The 19,569-nt window shown below is 48.0% G+C and overlaps 1 protein-coding gene across 4 annotated transcripts in view; it reads right to left on the bottom strand.

Annotated features, from left to right (window-relative positions):
- The window catches only part of SMG1 (SMG1 nonsense mediated mRNA decay associated PI3K related kinase), a 795,166-nt gene that overhangs the window by 267,340 nt on the left and 508,257 nt on the right, over nucleotides 1-19,569 (bottom strand). For all 4 annotated transcript variants that reach the window (XM_082260927.1, XM_082260924.1, XM_082260925.1 and 1 more), the window contains exons 34-35: nucleotides 9,612-9,842; nucleotides 9,330-9,507 (exon numbers count right to left, since the gene is read on the bottom strand). In XM_082260927.1, the coding sequence (XP_082117053.1) occupies nucleotides 9,330-9,507; nucleotides 9,612-9,842 (409 nt within the window). The remainder of the gene's footprint in view (nucleotides 1-9,329; nucleotides 9,508-9,611; nucleotides 9,843-19,569) is intronic.

The following is a 19,569-nucleotide window of genomic DNA, read 5'->3' as shown; positions in this document are numbered from 1 at the left end:
GCCCAGGAGGCACTAAGCGCCCAAGAAGAGTGTGCCTTAACAGGGAAAGGAGGAACCTGACCCTTAATTGAATAGGCCTGAATCACTGTCTGATCTATCTGGAAATGGTCGGCGCAGAAGCAGCTAACCCTTTCGAGGTCCATCCTTAAGTACAAATAGTGAGTCTGACTTCCGAAAAGACTCATAAGCTGCCAGGTACACCCCGATTGCCTGAACCACATCCAGAGAATGCAAGGCAATTTCCTTGGGATGTTTAGGTCTGGGACATAGGGAAGGCAACACAAGGTCTTCATTCAAATGGAAACCAGACGACCTTTGAAAGAAACGACAAAGAGGGGCAAAGAACCACCTTATCTCTGTGAACCACCAAGTAATGTGAACAACAGGATAATGCCGCCAATTCTGACACCCTGCGCACAGAGGTGATAGCAACCAAAAAGGCCACCTTCTGGGACAGCGTAAGCAAGGGAACCTCTCAAAGACTTTCGAAGGGAGATTTCTGAAAAACTGATAGCACCAAATTAAGGTCCCACGGCGGCAATGGAGACCGTACTGGAGGAGCCAAGTGTCAAACTCCCTGGATAAAGGTACACACCAAGGAGTGTGTGGCCAATGGACGTTGAAAGAAAACTGCTAAGGCTGAAACATGGCCCTTGATGGTACTCAAGGCCAGGCGCTGCTCAACCCCCCTGTCGGAAGAAAGCCAATATCTGAGAAACCGAAAAGGAGCAAGGGTGAATGCCTAGAGACTCACACCACGCATTGTACGTCTTCCAAGTATGAGGGTAGATCCTCCTAGAGGTAGATTTTCTAGCCTTTAACAGTGTAGGAATCACTGATTCAGACAAACCTCTATCCTTCAGCACCTGGCTTTCGACAGTCAAGCCGTTAAAGCCCGCGATTGTAAAGCAGGATGGAAGACTGGCCCTTGGGACAGCAGATCTTCCCTGAGAGGAAGTCTCCAAGGAGCATCGGTGACCAGCCGTACCAGATCGGCGCAACAAGACCGGCAAGGCCAGTCTGGAGCCACTAGAAAGACTGAAATCCCTTCTGCCTCGATCCCACGCAGGAGTCTTGCCAGAAGTTTGAGAGGAGGGGGGAAAGCGGAAATCAGACGATACTGGCTCCAAGGAGCCACTAAGGCGTCTGTGGTGTCAGCTAGAGGATCCCGAGACCGTGCCACAAACCTCTGTACCTTCCTGTTGAGACAAGAGGCCAACAGGTCCACCTCCGGAGTACCCCACCAGAGTCACAACTGATGAAACGACCATTCTCCCTGGTCCAACGCCTGTCGACTGAGATAATTCCGCTTGCCAATTTTTCACTCCTGGAATGTGCACAGCAGAGAGGAATGGAACAAATCGTTCTGTCCACCTTAGAATACCGGCTACCTCCCGAGGAGCCAAAGCACTTCTTGTGCCCCCTTGGTGATTGACATAGGCCACGTCCGTGGTATTGTCCGACAATGCGTACCAGACACCCCTGAAATTTTCCAATGATCCAGACAAAGTCTGATTGCTCAGAGTTCCAGTACATTGATGAGCAGTCTGGACTCCTGGAAGAGTCCAGACCCCCTGAGCACAATCTGTGCCGAGGACTACTCAAACCGGACAAGTTGGCATCCGTGGTGACAACCACCCAGTACTGTGGGAGAAAGGATTTTCCCTGTTGAAGTGCCACCAGATCAGGGACTCTCTCGTACCCCGGCTCAACAGGATAAGCTTTGTCTAGAGACTGAGGATTCTTGTCTCATTTCACCAGGATCTCTCTTTGCAGAGATCTCATGTAAAACTGTGCAGACGAAACCACCTCGAATGTAGACACCATCAGGCCCAGCATCCGCATGCAAGCCTGGAGGGATGACCATCTGCTGGACAACAGACGCTGGATTGTCTCCTGCAATTTCTGGAGTTTTTCCAGAGGAAGAAACACTCTAGCGGAGGCTGAGTCCAGAGTCAGACTGAGATAGTCCAGTCTTGTGGACAGAACCAGAGCAGATTTCTGAAGGCTCAGAATCCAACCAAACTCCCTCAGAGTTCGCAGAGTAATATCCAACTTGTCCATCAGAGCAGTCAGAGACTCTGCTCGCCCAGTACCACGATCCCCGCTGACGCAACAATGCTAGTACCAGGGCCTACACTTACGTGAAGACCATAGGAGCAGAGGCGAGAGCAAAAAACGATAACGCCAGTAACTGATAATGTTCCTTGCCCAGTGCAAAGCGGAGGAAGCGCTAGTGCCCGGCACACATTGGAATGTGAAGGTAGGTGTCCTTGATGTCCGCAGAAGCGAAAAAATCTCCCTGATGTACGGACATCACTACCATGAGAATCGACTTCATTCGGAACTTCTGTATCCGCACAAAGTAGTTTGGGGCCTTGAGATCCAGAATTGGACGAACCGAACCGTGCCTCGCTTCCTGTGAACTGGAATCAGGTTTGCGCAATAACTCTAAAATCGTTACGAAGTTGGAACTGGGATAATCACCCTTTGAACTAACAAGTCTTGCACCTCCCTAAAGAGACTCCGTAAGCAACCTGGGGACAACGCAGGTTGGAAGAGAAGAACCTTTCCGGAGAAGACTGAAACACGATCTTGCAGCCGCACCAAATTACTTTGAGGACCCACTTGTCCTTTACCAGCGAAGTCCATGGATCCAGAAACCAGCAAAGACGTCCCCCCCCCCAACCCCAGATACAGGTGAAGGTGCCCCTTCATGCAGAGAAAGCCTTGTCTGCAGGTCTGGAAGAGCCTACTCATGACTTACCAGACCAGGCCCTCCTGGAACCTCCGGCGGAGGCTCTGAAGGGCTTAGATCCCTTGTCTTGAGACCCTGAGGGACAAAAAGGCCTCTGATGAGCCGATAAGAATGGCCATCTACAATGGGGCTCCTTGCTCTTGGAAGCCTGTGGAAGAAGAGTACTCTTCCCCCCTGTGAGGCCCTTAATGATGCAATCAAAGGAAGCTCCAAACAGGCGATCTCCCACTAATGGGAGATCAGATAAAGCCTTTTTAGAAGTCCAGCATTTCAGCCAGATAATACGCCGAATGACGACTGCTGAGACAGAGTCTGGAAATCAAAGGTGCTACATCCAAAGAGGCATCGCTGACAAACTGTAGCCCCTGGACCAATTGATCCGCCAGCTCCACAAAGGCAGGGGGAAGCTGTTCCCCCTCCAGGTCCCGGCATAAAAATTTAGCCCACTCGGTCAGAGTTTGCGACAGCAGGGCAATAGTAAATACCGGCCTAAGTGCCAAACCAGCCACAATGAACATATGATGGGTCAGAGCCTCTGACCTCCTTTAAGCCGTATATTTAAAGACTGGGGACTCCTCAACCGGGATGAAGGTGGCTTTATTTACCTGGAAACGGTGGGTCCACTACAGTGGGACCGTCCCCTTTTTTAAGCAGGGAATCTTCATAAGGATACCACATCGCAAAACGCTTAGGGACAACAAAAGTGTGTTTTGGACAACTCCATTGTTTAGTGACAATATTATCAAAGTAAACAGGAAAGGGAACACCCTCGCCGCCTTGGAGGGCCTGTGGGTGCCAAAAAAGGACCAGCACCTCTGAAGCAGCATCAGCCGGATCCTCCATTTTCAAAGTTTCACAAACTGACAAGCGTATCCACCAGTCCCTTTAATGCACGGCTAGAGGAGCAGGGGAATCATCCTCACTATCTGAGCATGCAGACCGAGAAGGGTAACTTACATCCGCGGCGGCCAGATCAGATCCAGGATCTGAGACAGCTGAAGCAGGTGAAGGCGGGGGAAGCTTTTTGCTAGCCCGTTTTCCCAGGACCAAATCCACCTTGGACACTAAGGACTCTAGTACCGCCATCAGTGCAGGCAGGGATTGTTGGGCTCCAGGGGGCCCTGCAGCCTCTGAGAGGGCATCAGGTGGGGAAATGTGCTCAAGGGACTCCATTAGAGTAGAGGGGGACCCACACAGAAAAAGTGTATAACACTGATAGGGACAACCCCACCACGCTGGTGGCACCACAGGGTCCAGCACAGAGCACTACCACTGCTATAGCAGAGAGGGGGAGAAATAAGGCCACTTAAGACTTACCACCACAGATCAGGCACTAACAGCACCAGGCAAATTGCACACTATGTAGTGATCAGGAAGAGAAAGATCCAGGAGTCCGCACTAGGGGATGAGGAGGGGGTACCACCGCTAAACTCACTGTTCACATAGCTTCGAAAAACATAGCCGCCGCTATTTTCAATGAGAAAAACAACCAGAAAACTTCCACCACACAAACATGGCCGCTGATCTACAGCACAACCACAAGAAAATGGCGGCACCATGCAGCCCAGGGGGGGGGGGGGGGGGACCAAGGAACGCCACACACAATCCCAGCAGGAAGGGGGGCCCAAAGTCGATCGTCCGGTCGTGGGCGACGCACTCCCCCCCTCTCGCCAGCTCGACACCCCAGACCCACCTAAAAGGTATGGCCACCCCATGGGAAGGAAGGGGGAGTGAGGGTGTGGGCAGATGGGGAGTAACAAGTCTGCAGAGGACCACCAAGAAGGGGGGGCTCTGCATGGGAAGGAGGGAGAACCCGGGGGTCTGACCATCCATCCCAAAAAACCTCCAGGGTTAGAGGGGGGACAGCCATTTACCATACCAGAAACAGGGTGGGCACCGCTCCCGACAGACCACCGCTCCATGGGAATGGGGGGGGGGGGGGGGGGTGTCTGTCGGCCAGGAGGAACGTTGTGACTCAGGCCAAGGCAAGGGCGTATGTGGCCTTGTGAGACGTTTAACTCGCTCTCTCTGGCCAGACTGGTGGGACCATTTGGATCTAGATCAGTGGTTCTTAACCTTGTTGGAGGTACTGAACCCCACCAGCTTCATATGCGCATTCACCGAACCCTTCTTAATTGGAAAAATAAAATATGATTTTATGAGTCTTGTCTCGGGAGGGGCACTGCCAGAAAATAAGGTGTTGTTTACAGAACTGAATTAAATGTATCATACAAAGTAAAATGTACAGAGGTCAGTAGGCTGTAGGGCAGCGTACAGAGGTCAGTAGGCTGTAGGGCAGTGTACAGAGGCCAGTAGCATGTAGGGCAGTGTATACGGGTCAGTTGATTGTAGGGAAGGATAGAGTGGTCAGTAGACTGTAGGACGGTGTACAGAGAATAGGGCAGAGGACAGGAGTGGATAGGACAGTGTACAGGGATCAGTAAAGCCACACACCAGGGGGCTGGGAGGGCACACACCAGGGGAGGGTCAGGAGGGCACACACCGGGGGCTATGAGGGCACACACCGGGGGGGGGGGGGGTTATGAGGGCACACACCAGGGGGTTGGAAGGGCATACACTGGGGGGAGGGTCAGGAGGACACACACTGTGGGGGAGGGTAGTGAGGGCACACACCAGTGGAGAGTCAGGAGGCCACACATTGGGTGTCAGGAGGGCACACATCAGTGGTTGGGAGGGCACACACTGGGGGAGCCAGGAGGGCACACACTGGGGGGGGGGGGGTTGGGAAGGCATACCATGGGGTATCAGGAGGGCACACACTGGGGGGGGGGGGGTGGGAAGGCATACCATGGGGTGTCAGGAGGGCACACTGGGGTGGGGTTGGGAGGGCATACCATGGGGTGTCAGGGGGGCACACACTTGGGGGGGTTGGGAGGGCATACCATGGGGTGTCAGGAGGGCACACACTGGGGTGGGGGGTTGGGAGGGCATACCATGGGGTGTCAGGAGGGCACACACTGGGGGGAGGTGTTGGGAGGGCATACCATGGGGTATCAGGAGGGCACACACTGGGGTGGGGGGTTGGGAGGGCATACCATGGGGTGTCAAGAGGGAACACACTGGGGGGAGGGGTTGGGAGGGCATACCATGGGGTGTCAGGGGGGAACACACTGGGGGGGGGGGGGGTTGGGAGGGCATACCATGGGGTATCAGGAGGGCACACACCAGGGGGCATTCACAATGCTTATTGAGCTAAATGAAAAGGACATGATTTCTATTTGTCAGCTAACAGCACCTCTATGCTAAGCTGCAGTAACTCAGCAGACTTAGCATAGAGGTGCTTGCAAACGAATCCACCATGTACAGCTAGCTGAGCCTACCACCAGGAACATTCACTCGGCTCCCTCTGCTCAGCTGCTCACACTTCCCTCTTCCAGGCGGGCGCGATCTCCGTGGTCAGGTACACCCCCACCCCGCCCACTCAAGCAGCAAGCAGCCTGCAGGAGATAGGCTGGAAACCTGCTGGGGGAGGTACAGGGGGCAGAGCGTCAAGTGTCTGGGGGGGGGGGGGGGGTTGGCCTCACAATCAGTAATATTTTCTCGTGGGGAGCAATTGTCCTGTTGCCCCTCCGCCGAACCCCTGAGACTGACTCACTGAACCCCTGGGGTTCGATCGAACCCAGGTTAAGAACCACTGATCTAGATTATCCGTCGCACAGTCCGGCAGTTGATAGTAGATTCTCAAAGGAACAAAATAAAGATAAGAAAAAAAAATTTAATTAAAAAGAAAAAATTGCCAGGACAAGAGATTCCAGCAAGGAACTAGGTCCTTACTCCTGACTAAGCAGGAATGCCTATAGCGGAGAATGGGAGTACACCCCCTGGGACTGCCCCATAGGTGTAGTTAATCTTTTTCCTGTCTAGTATCCTACTCCTGTAGGGGCAGTATAACCCAATGGTCACGATAAGAAGCTGTGCCCGTCAATGAACGAAAGAAAAATGTAGTCGGCAGTAAGGAAATTAGATAAGTATTTTATGCTTCTAGAATGCCTGAAGGTGCTACTTGAATGTTGGACCTCTGTATGTGGCCAGGTGTAAAAGTTTGACACATTTGGTAGCAGGATGTATTTTGGGGAGTCATTTTTGCTATGCACATGCTGTGCAATCAATGATTGGTACCATAGCTTGTAGACTAACTTTCACAACAACCAAAAAATATACTGATTAGGGTTATTTTTACCAAAGATATGTAGCAGGATACATTTTGGCCAAAATTTATGAAGAAAAATTACTAATTTGCAAAATGTTATAACAAAAAATTTGCAGTCTTTTTTTATTTATAGCGCAAAAATTAAAAACCCAGTGGTGATTAAATACCACCAGAAGAAAGCTCTCTTTGTATAAAAAAGGACACATTTCATATGGGTAAAGTGTGCATGAGTGGGTAGTTCTCATTCAAATTCTGAGATCACTGAAAGCTGAAAATTGGTCTGGGCAGGAAGGGGGTATGTATGCTCAGTAGGCAAGTGGTTAAAGTAATATTACGCTGACAGCACCATTATGGCATAATTCTACCTATACTATCAGTATTTATTACTGCATAGGTTAGTCAATTTTTTTTCTTAATGTGTTCAATGTCACTCAATTCTGTCCCATTACAATACCTCACAGTTCCAACATTGTTTTTGGAAACTGTACCCTATAAGTAATTCTCTAGGCTTTCTAGTAACTTTAAATGTAGCTAAGGGGGCAACTGTTGAGGAAAAGCATCATTCTAACGACTTTAGCAGAAAGGCTTGGAGGTTTAACCACTTTAGCCCTGGAGGATTTGGCTGCATAATGATCAGGCCACTTTTTTAAACTTGGCACTGCGCAACTTTACCGGACAATTGCGTGGTCATGCAATGCTGTACCCAAACGAAATTTATGTCCTTTATTTTCCCACAAACAGAGCTTTCTTTTGGTGGTATTTGATCACCTCTGCACTTTTTATTTTTTGCAATAAAAAAAAAAAAAAAATTTTGCAAAAAATTTACATTTTCTACATTGACAGTTAAAATATATCCAATATATTCAATTTTTGTCATATATTTAGGCCAAAATGTATTTAGCTACATGTCCATGACAAAAAAATTCTCAATGAGCGTATTTTTAACCACTTTAAGACCTGAAGATTTTACCCCCTTCCTGACCAGGCCATAGTTTGCGATTCGGCACGGTTACTTTAACGGACAATTGCGTGGTCATGCGACGATGTACCCAAATAAAATTTACATCTTTTTTACCCACAAATAGAGCTTTCTTTTGGTGGTATTTGATCACCTGTACGATTTTTAATTTTTGAAAAAAAGAGCGACAATTTTGAAAAAAAAAAAAAAATCTACATTTTTCACATTCTGATATAGAACATTCCCCCCAAAAAAATTACAAATCAAAATATTTTTAACATCTTAGGCCAATTTTTCTGCTACATATTTTTGGTAAAAAAAAAAAAAAAAAATCACAAGCGTATTTTGATTGGTTTGCGCAACAGTTACTAACTACGGGAAAGATGTGTCATTTTTATTGTTTTTTACTAGTAATGGTGGCGATCAGCGATTTTTTGCGGGACTGACATTGCGGCGGACAGATCAGACCCCTGACATTTTTGACACTTTTGGGGGGACCAGTGACAGTAATCAGTGCTATAAATATGCACTATTACTGTAATAATGACACTGGCAGGGAAGAGGTTAACACTGTTGGTGATCAAGGGGTTAAATGTGTGCCTCATGCTTACTGACGTGTGTGGGGGGAGGGGGTTCTGTGACAGAGACAGAGATTGCAGGTTCAGCTATGCTGAATCCTGTGATCTCCTCCTGTCTGTCACAGAGAAGATCCGCCCGCTTTATTTACACTTTCACCGTCTCTCCTCCTCCGGCCCGACTCCCGCTGTGTCTAAACACAGCGGGAGCGAGCCTCCCGAGACAGGCAGGAATCCAGCGACGTAGGCCTATGTCGCTGGACCCAGGGCTGCCACTGTGCTGCAGTAGCAGCAACGTGAGCAGTCCTAAAGTGGTTAAAAAGTAAAAACATCCACACATGTCCAGAACGAATTTCTACACCAAGACTATATCATATCATCTACATGTGTGTCAATTTTACCCCCAAATGTAGTATGCCTAAATGAAAGATTCTGTAAGACTGATGCAAATAACCGTGAACTGCTGACCACAACAATCAGTTTCTAAGTTTAATTTTCCCCACTGGCTAAAGATTAGGTTGCTCAAAGCCAACACTACATGCTTGGTATTTCTAGGGTACTCATCTGAGCCGCCGATCTTCCGAAAACTGTGGACTGTTCCTGTCTATGGAGAGTGATGACATGAGGAACAGTCTGTTTTCAAGACTGGAGCAGGGGGGTGCCAGACCGATCTTGTGCAGGAAGAATCAGGTAAGATAAAATGAGCAATTAACACATGCAGTGCGACACAGCCCCACTGGATGGGAAAAATGTATTTTTTGCCTAGAGTTCAGCTTTAAAACTACACTAGGGGATCTTAGTTGAAAGCCAATGCCCTTGTCTCTCTGTATCAGTGCATAACTATGTACAAGTTACTGGAGAAGGTACCTCTCCAGGGAGCAGTTGGTGTGGTCTCCAGCCCCTGTTCCAAGTACTGTCTAAGCTCTCCAGCATGTTTAACTAGCAGTCGGAGAAGTCGAAGTGTGGCCATGACAATTGCATCATCTTTGCTTTGCTTGGAAGGAGTATTTAACTGCACACGAGGGTCATCTTCATCCAATGAAACCTAGGTTGTGTAAAAAAAAAAAATTATTATAATTTCATAGCCTAAATACAAATCTAGGCAGTACAACTAGAAAAGAAAAAAAAAACTCGAAAGACATCACATACCCTTCCAGCATTCAGTTTCAAGAATGTGAAATATGCACTGCAGGATAGTTTATATAGGCTGAAAATCCGGTCGACAACTTTCCTCCAAAGTTTGATGAGACCCTCGGAAGATGCTTCATCAAGTTCTGCTAACCATGGGCAACAGGTCAATAGCTGCCTCCAAATCACATCTACAGTGTCATTTTCACTGTTGCCCTCATTCTCTGTAATCTGAAGGGACATGTCCTCATCCTAAAGTTAAACACAAAACTTGCTTAGAAAAAAAGCAGCCATATAAGGACCATTTAAAATATTGTTAATTGAATGGCCAGAGCGCAGGGAAAATGACAATAGGATTTCTGCACTTACTGTAAAATCATTTTCTCAGAGAGACAAAAAATTATTTTACCTTTGGGCAATGACTACACCTATAGCAGGTACTGGACGCAGGCAATTGCTAAAAAAAAAAAAAAAAAAAAAAAAAAGGAGGCCAGCCCAGGATAACCACTCCTACCAACAGCATACCTCAGTTTTATGTTAAGCAGTACTGACAGCATTGTCAAAAACTGAGGGATGGGACCCACGTCCCTCAATAAACACCAATAAAAAGGATTTCAGTAGAAGAATAAAACAAACATAAAAAACCCCCCCATTTTCCTCCATATCCACTGAGTGATAGAAGTCTTGCGTCTCCAGGATGCCCAAAAAAATTGGAATTTTTGACTTACCTTAAAATCCATTTCCCTGATGTTCATTTACGTTCCTGATCTTTTTAACGATTGGGTTATACTGCCCCCTACAGGAGTAGGACAATAGGCAGAATTAAATTACAACTCCACAGAGGGGTGGGTGCTACGTCCGTCAATGAACAGCAGAGAAAATAGAATTTTTGTAAGAACTTACCGTAAAATTCTTTTCTCTGAGTCCTCTGACAGTCGCCGCCCACTCATACAGTCTTCACTTATGGGTATTGGTCTTATCCACAGGAGTAAGCTAGGCATTTTTTTTTAGAAAAATTCACAAAAAACTTTGCATACACACACCTACAGGGGGCTGTCCCTCTGGTCCAATACCCCCGGCTAGCCTCATTCCCAATTCAGTTTGGTAGCAAGCAGTAGATAGTCCATGAACCCCAAAAGAGGGGTGGGGGGCGGCGACTGTCAGAGGACTCAGAGAAAAGAATTTTACAGGAAGTTCTTACAAAAATTATATTTTCTCTTACATCCTCTGACAGTCGCCGCCCACTCATACAGTCTTCACTTATGGGATGTCCCAAAGCAGTGTAGATGTGAGGGGTGGGAAACGCAACCTGTCGCAAAGGCAACGCAGCACCCAAGGTCAGATAAAAGAACCGTATCTGAACCAGAAAGGTAACCCACTGGGTAAGAGGAAAGCTGAACAGGAGCTAACAAACCCAGGAAGGCAAAATAACCAAGGGGGAAAAAACCCCAACAGGAGGGGACAGGCTAAAAACGCCATGTCCCCCCCATAGAACTGCCGCAATCAGAACTTTGCGGCCAAAGGAGGCATCTGCCAATGCTTAAACATCAAGTTTGTAAATTTTTGCAAAATTTTGTAAAGGTGTGCACGGACGACCAGGTCGCTGCTTTGCACACCTGGGACACAGATGCCTGATGACGAAAGGCCCAAGACGCACCCACCGCTCAGAAGAGTGCGCTGTGACAGGGAAGGGTGGAACCCGTTCCCTAAGCGAATAAGCCTGTACAACCATCCATCTGAACCATTCAGAAATGGTTGCCGCAGACGCAGCCATACCCTTCCGAGGTCCCTCAAGAAGGACAAAAAAAAATCCGACTTTCTGAAGTATTCGGTAGACGGGTAAACCCTGATCGCCCTGACAACATCCAAAGAATGCAAGGCAAACTCCTTATGGAGGCTTAGGATTCGCACACAGCATAGGTAAGACAGTGTCCTCAGTGAGATGGAATTCAGACACCACCTTCGGAAGGAAGGATTGATGAGGTCGCAAGACCACCTTATCCCTATGAACCACCAGGTAGGGGGAGCGGCTAGATAGGGCTGCCAACTCCAGAGACACTGTGAGCACATGTGATCACCACCAGAAAGGCGACTTTTCGTGATAGCCCCGGCAGAGGAATCTCCCAGATGTTCTCAAAATGGAGGATGTTGCAAAACGGACAGAACTGAATTCAAGTCCCAAGGGGGTATAGGGCGCCCTCCGAGGGGGGGGGCCAGATGACGTACCCCTTGAATAAAGGTGCGGATCAAGGAATTTGACGCCAAGGGGCACTGGAAAAGAATGGCCAGCGCAGATAGCTGACCCTTAATAGTGGTCAGCGCAAGACGTTGGTCCACACTGGATTGCAGGAAGGCTAACACCCTCGCCACTGAAAAGGAGCAAGGATGGAAACCCTGAGGACAGGGACAGGTCGTTTGTGAGGCCAGGGCGTACGCATAGCCTGCTAAACGATCGATGGATGGCTGGGATTCCGTAAGGCTTTAGGATAACCAGTCCGATTCCCAGCTCCGCAAACGCTGTAGTCTTCCGAAGTCTGACTAACTAAGCGCAGGAACAAATAAAAAGCTATCAGTGTAAAGAAAACACACTTGGCAGAAATAAAAATTAAGAAAACAGAAGAAAAGGCTGAGACTGTAGCCCCAGCTAAGGGAAGCCTGCCTACTCCTGACTAGGCAAAAGACAAACTGAATTTGGAATGAGGCTAGCTGTGGGTATTAGACCAGAGGGACAGCCCCCTGTAGGTGTGTCTATACAAAATTTTGTGAATGTTTCTAACAAAATCTTCTGCCTAGCTTACTCCTGTGGATAGGACCAATACCCATAAGTGAAGACTGTATGAGTGGGCGGCGACTGTCAGAGGGCGTAAGAGAAATGGATTTTGTAGTATGTCAAAAATCCCATTTTCTCTTTCGTTCAGTGACAGACACAGCTACGGATCTTCTTAACCATTGGGAAGTCCCAAAGCAGTGTTAAACATGAGGGGTGGGAACAGCGAAAAATAAATTCCCAAGGCTAACTATCGTCAACCAGGTAAACAGGAGCTCAACCAAAATAACTGGAGCTCACCTGAAACACACAATACACCCTCAAAGAGGACCAGGTCCTCTAAACAGCAGCCTGCAAAACCTTGCAGCCAAAGGAAGCATCCGCAGATGCCAACACATCCACTTCATAGCACTTTGTGAAAGTTTGCACCGACGACCAGGTGGCCGTCTTGCAAACCTGCGTCACTGACGCCTGATGATGGAAGGCCCAGGAGGCAATGAGTGCCTGAGTAGAGTGCGCCTTGACAGGGATAGGAGGAACATGACCCCTGATGGAATGGGCCTGAATCACCGTCTTGGTAATGAGTAAGCGACATTTCTAGTCGTGAAACGCGTCTACCCTTTGTCCTATGTTCTCACAGTTTGAAGTTATGCCTATTTTTTGATGTGGAATAAATACACTCCTGCTTGATTTTTACATCGGAGTGCGGTCATTTCTTTTCGATCAAACGGCACTTGGACTACGGATCCGACCAGCACCTGACACCACCTCACCTGGAGCGGTCTTTTTCCAGTTTGGATTCAATCTGAATCACCGTCTGTCTGATCCATTTGGAAATGGTCACAGAGAAAGCAGACAACCCTTTTCGAGGCCCATCCGAGAACGCAAATAGTGAGTCTGACTTCTTAAATGACTCCGTAGCTGCTAGGTACATCCTAATTTCCCGGACCACATCCAAGGCATGCAAAGCAATTTCCTTCGGATATTTTGGCCTGGGACATAGGGAAGGTAACACAATGTCTTCATTCAACAAGAATCAGAGACAACCTTTGTAAAGAACGACGGACAGGGGCGAAGAACCACCTTAACTCTGTGAACCACCAAGGAATGGACAGGATAACGCCATCAATTACGACACCCTGCGCTCAGAGGGGATAGCCACCAAAAAGGCCACCTTCTTGGACAGCGTAAGCAAGGGAATCTCCTGAAGATTCTTAAAAGGGGGCTTCTGAAGGACTCAGAGCACCAAATCAAGGTCCCAAGGCGGCAACGGAGACCGCACTGGAGGAGCCAAGTGCCTAACTCCCTGAAGAAAAGTATGCACCAGGGAGTATGTGGCCAAGGGCCGTTGAAAGAAAACTGCCAAGGCCGACACCTGACCCTTGATAGTACTGAAGATAATTTTCTGCTCAACCCCTATTGAAGAAAGGTCAAGATCCAAGCCACTGAAAAAGAGCAAGGATGAACCTCAAGGGACTCGCACCACGCAATGTACGTCTGCCATGTACGATAGTAGGTCTTCCTAGAAGTAGATTTCCTAGCTTTCAACAGCATTGGAATCACCGACTCAGACAAACCTCTATCCATCAGCACCTGGCGTTCAACAGCCAAGCCATCAAACCCAGCAACTGTAAAGGAGGATGGAAGATTGGTCCTTGGGACAGCAGATCCTTCCTGGGAGGAAGCTTCTAAGGAACGTCTGTGACCAGCTGCACCAGATCGGCGTACCAAGCCCGGCGAGGCCAGTTGGGCACTAAGTTTAATCCCTTCTACCTTGATCCAGCATAGAAGTCTTGGCAGAAGCTTGAGAGGAGGCAAGGCATAAATCAGACGATACTGACCCCAAGGGGACACCAGCGCGTCTGTGGCATCTGCCAGAGAATCCCGTGAACGAGCCACAAACCTCTTCACCTATATGTTGAGCTGTGACGCCAACAGATCCACCTCTGGATGCCCCACTGGAGACACAACTGATGAAACCCCTCCAGATGAAGGGACCACTCCCCTTAGTCCAATGCCTGCCGACTAAGTTAATCTGCCAGCCAGTTTTCCACCCTGGAAATGTGTACGGCGGAGAGGGCTTGAACGAACCGTTCTGCCCACCTTAGAATGCTAGCTATCTCCAGAGCTGCCAGGACACTTCTTGTGCCCCCCTGGTGATTGACACAAGCCACGGCCGTGACATTGTCCGATTGAACGCACACTGGACATCCCTGAAGACAATCTGTCGAATGTTCCAGGCACAGTCTAATTGCTCAGAGTTCCAAGACATTGAATGGTAGTCTGGACTCTTCCAGTGTCAAGATCTCCAGAGCAGAATTTTTGCCGAGGATGTCTCCCCAGCCGGACAGGCTGGCATCCGTGGTGACCACTGTCCAATACAAGCGGAGGAAGGATTTGCCCAGCCGAAGTGATGGAGAACGAAGCCACCATATCAGGGACTCTTTCGTTCCCCGGCTCAGCCGGATAGGATTGTCCAGACTATGAATTCTTGTCCCATTTGCCCAGAATCTCCATTTGAAGGGACCTTGTATGGAACTGTGCAAAACGGAGCTGCCTCAAAGGTAGACGCCATCAGGCCCAGCACCCGCATGCAAGTCCGGAGGGATGACCATCTGCTGAACAGCAAGAGACGAATTGCAGCCTGCAGTTTCTGAAGTTTGTCCAGTGGAAGGACCACCCTGGTAAGATTTAAAACCTGACCTAGATAATTCAATTTCCTGGACAGGGAGAGGGTGACCTTAGGTAGTTTGGACAACACCTGAACCTTTGCAGGAATTATATCGGCACAAGGAGACTGAGGGTCTAAAACCCAGGAAACAGACAAACTCTGCCCCCTTACTTTGGTACTCCTAAAAGGATCATTTTATGGATCCCCTTGACGCGCACAAAAGAAGTCCACAGGGCCAGAAACCAGAGAAGATGTCCCCTTGCCCCAGTAATGGGTGAGGGCAGACCTTCAGACTTAACAGACCAAGGTTGCCTGGAACCTCCCGGGGATGACTTGAAAGATCTATTTCCCTTATCTGCAGTCCCGGAAGCACAAAATAATCTTCTATGGGCTGAGGGCCCACATTTGTGACAAGGCTCCTTCCCATTTCTAGACTGTGGTAGGAAGGAACTCTTCCCCCCCTTCCCCCCGTGAGACCCTATTGATGTCACCCAGAGTAGCCCCAAACAGGCGACCGCCTTGAAAGAGCAGATCGAGAGCTTTCTTGGAGGCTTGGTCCGCAGACTAATTCTTAAGCCACGCCCACACCTAATCACCACCGCTGAAAAAGAAAGCTTGGACAGCACAGGAGCATCACAAATAAAATGCAGCCCCTGGACCCAATGGCACAAAAGCTTGGCCCATTCAGTTAGAGTCTGAGACACCAGGCTCGAGGCCTAGACTGGTCACAATGCCGAACCAGCCATAGTAAACCTGCTGCGTGCCACAGCCTCGGCTTTCCTGTCAGCCGGGTCCTTAAAAGATGGGGATTCAAATACTGGGATCATGGTTACTTTACTCAACCTGGAAACAGGGGGATTCACCACTGGTGGACTAGTCCATTTTTTTAAAAGTGATTCCTCAAGGGGACAACATAATGAGAAACGTTTGGGTACCACAAGGGGTTGCTTTGGTTGCTACCAATCCTTATAGATAAACCTGTCAAAATAAGGAAGATAAGAAAACACCCTAGCTGTGCAAGGTGACTTGTGTGTACTAAAAGAGGCAACCACGTCCATGGCCACATCCTCCATTTTACAAGTCTCATGCACTGAAGTAATAAGTGCATCTACCAGCGCTCTCTCATTCGCTGCTGCGACCGTGGAGAAATAATCCTATCGGGGGGATCGGGGGGGGCATGATATCAAGTCCATGGGCCACGTCCATGGTGGCACCACCACCAACCTGCCACCTCCATTAGGGGGTAAGTGAGAGAGATGTGACCCAAGGCTCCATAGGATAAGGGAGATCCTGCAGCACAAAATTAGATTTTTGTACTTACTGTAAAATCCATTTCACAGAGTTCGATGGACACCGCTCCTTAAATCATAACTACTGGGTTATATTGCCTCCTACAGAAGTAGGACTAGGCAGCAGAAAAAAACACAGGATAAAGATGCCAGTTTCGATACCCTGTGGGCCGAGGTGATAGCCACCAAGAATGTCACCTTCTGGGATAAAGTAGACAAGGGAATCTCCCGAATATTCTCAAATAGATGTTTCTGGAGAACCGAAAACACAAAATTTAAACCTTTTAAATTTCAATAGCTACCCTGACAGTGCGTTTTGGGGACACTGACTCCCGACAATGCTGTCGAAATAGGTGGAAAAGGAGAATACCTTTGCAGCTCTGCGTGTACCAAAGTGCGCCGACGCAGCCGTATCTGTGTATTCATAGTTACATAGTTAGTGAGGCTGAAAAAAGACACAAGTCCATCCAGTTCAACCTATGATGTGTGTGTTTGCTTTTAACCGTACATTGTATACCCCTGTATGTTGTGGTCTTTAAGGTGTCCATCCAATAGTTTTTTGAAACTATCAATGCTCCCCGCTGATACGACTGCTTGCGGAAGAGAATTCCACATCCTTACCGCTCTTACAGTGAAGAACCCCTTACGCACTTTAAGGTTAAACCGCCTTTCCTCAAGTTTTAGTGAGTGGCCACGTGTCTTATTGTATCTCCTTTCTCTGAATAGTTTGTTCCTTATGCTAGGGTCGCCAGTACAGTATTTGTACATTGATATCATATCCCCCCTCAATCGTCTCCTCTCCAGAGAGAATAGGTTCAGTGCTTGTAGTCTTTCCCCATAGCTGATGTCCTCCATTCCCCCAATTATTTTTGTTGCCCTTCTCTGGACTTTCTCCAGTTCCAGCACATCCTTCCTGAGGACCGGTGCCCAGAACTGGACAGCATACTCCAGATGTGGCCGGACCAGAGTCTTGTAGAGTGGAAGAATAATCTCTTTATTTCTGGAGTGAATCCCCTTTTTTATACAACCCAGTATTCTGTTGGCTTTGCTTGCAGCGGCTTGGCATTGCATGCCACTTCCAAGCCTGTTGTCTACCAGTACCCCCAGGTCCCTTTCCATCCTAGACTCACCCAGAGGTTCCCCCCCTAGTGAGTAGCTTGCTTTCTGGTTTCTGGCCCCCAAGTGCATTACTTTACATTTTTCTACATTAAATCTCATCTGCCATGTAGTTGCCCACCCCGTTATTTTGTTCAGGTCCGCTTGCAAGATTTCCACATCCTGCATAGAAGATATTGGCATGCCTAATTTAGTATCATCTGCAAATACTGAGATTGTACTAGATATCCCCTCCTCTAGATCATTTATGAATAAATTAAACAGGATTGGTCCCAGGACAGAACCCTGGGGGACCCCACTTTCCACACCCGCCCAATCAGAGTACTCCCCATCACCACCCTCTGGACTCTCCCCTGGAGCCAGTTCTCTATCCAGGTACTCACCTTATGGTCCATACCTATCTTCCTTAGTTTGTACAGTAAGCGTTTGTGGGGAACGGTGTCAAAGGCCTTTGCAAAGTCCAGATACACCACATCCACAGGCTTACCTTTATCTAAGTGGCAGCTCACTTCATCGTAGAAGGTTAATAGATTGGTTTGGCATGAACGATTTTTCATGAATCCATGCTGATTACTACTTATAATACCGTTTTCATTACTAAAGTCTTGTATGTGGTCCCTTATCATCCCCTCAAAATTTTGCAGACTACTGATGTTAGGCTGACCGGCCTATAGTTACCCGGGATATATCTCAGCCCCTTTTTAAATATTGGTACCACGTTGGCTTTTTTCCAATCAGCTGGCACCATACCTGTCTGTAAACTATCCTTAAAGATCAAGAATAATGGTCTGGCAATCACCTGGCTGAGCTCATTAAGAACCCTTGGGTGCAAGCCATCCGGTCCCGGGGATTTATTTATGTTAAGTTTCTCTAGTTTAGCTCTAAGTCTATCCTCTGTTAGCCATGGCGGCACTTCCTGAGGTGTATTATTTAGTTCGGCCTTACAACCGGGGTTCGTGTAGCCCCCCCGATTCCTTTGTGAAGACTGAAGAAAAGAAATTATTTAACACCTTTTCTCTGTCCTCAGTGGCCATTTTTCCTTTATCATCTTTTATGGGGCCAATGTGTTCTGGCCTCGCTTTCTTACTGTTTATATACTTAAAGAACTTCTTGGGGTTCTTTTTACTCTCCTCGCTATATGTCTCTCGTGTTCTATTTTAGCCGCCCTGATTTCGTCTTTACATTTCTTATTACACTCTTTGTAGTGCTTAAATGCTGCCAATGACCCCTCAGTCTTGTATTTTTTGAAGGCCAGTTTTATTTTAAAGTTTCACACACTAATACAATCAGTGCATCCACTAGTGCCTTTTCATGCGCCACTGTAGTGGAAGAGGATTCATCCTCACTATCAGAGCACTCCAGGTGTGCGTGGATGTAGACCCAAGTAGGGTGACTCGCGTCCGCAGTGGCCAAATCAACCTCGGAATCTGAAGAAACAGAGGATGCAGGTGAAGTCGGAGGACACTTTTTGCTCGTCCTATTTTGGAGGGCCATATCTACCTAGAACACTAGTGACTGCTGGACCGCCGTCAAAGCAGACAAGGGGGACTGGGACCCAGAGGGCCCCGCAGCCTCTGAGAAGGGGGTCAGGTGGTGACACGTGCTCCAGGGATTCCATGGGTTAACCTGGGGACCGCCAACAAAAATATTGAAATTGCTGTTAAGTATCCCCCACCGCTGCACCAGCGACACCACAAGTCCCTGCGTACCAGGTGACTATTATAGCAGAAGGAGGGAACCTTTTAGCACCCACAGGACTCATCACCTCCTACTCAGGAACACAGAGGGCCAGGCTGCACGCCGTGCTGACATCACAGAAAAAGAAAAATTCAGGAACTGACACTAGAGGCGCACTGCTGATTCACTGCTTCATAGGCTTCAAAAAAATGGCCACCATTCTCATTGCTGCACGATTGGCAATAGCTAGAAAATGGAAATCTGTGCAACACCCGACTCTCCAAGAACTGATTACAATTTTAGACAGTCACTTTGCAATGGTATATTTATTCTTCTAAGCCAAAATAACCAACAAAAAATTCTTGACAAATTGGGATCCCTGGATAAAAGATCCACGGAGCAAGAAACTGAACTGATTTATTCTCTCAATTTGTCAGGATCACAGTTTGATCGTGTTTA

The sequence above is a fragment of the Pelophylax lessonae genome (genome assembly GCF_965119305.1).
Source record: "Pelophylax lessonae genome assembly, chromosome: 6".
NCBI lineage: Eukaryota > Metazoa > Chordata > Amphibia > Anura > Ranidae > Pelophylax > Pelophylax lessonae.
The sequence above is the reverse complement of the archived record's forward strand: the minus strand, read 5'-3'. Positions and strand labels throughout refer to the sequence as shown.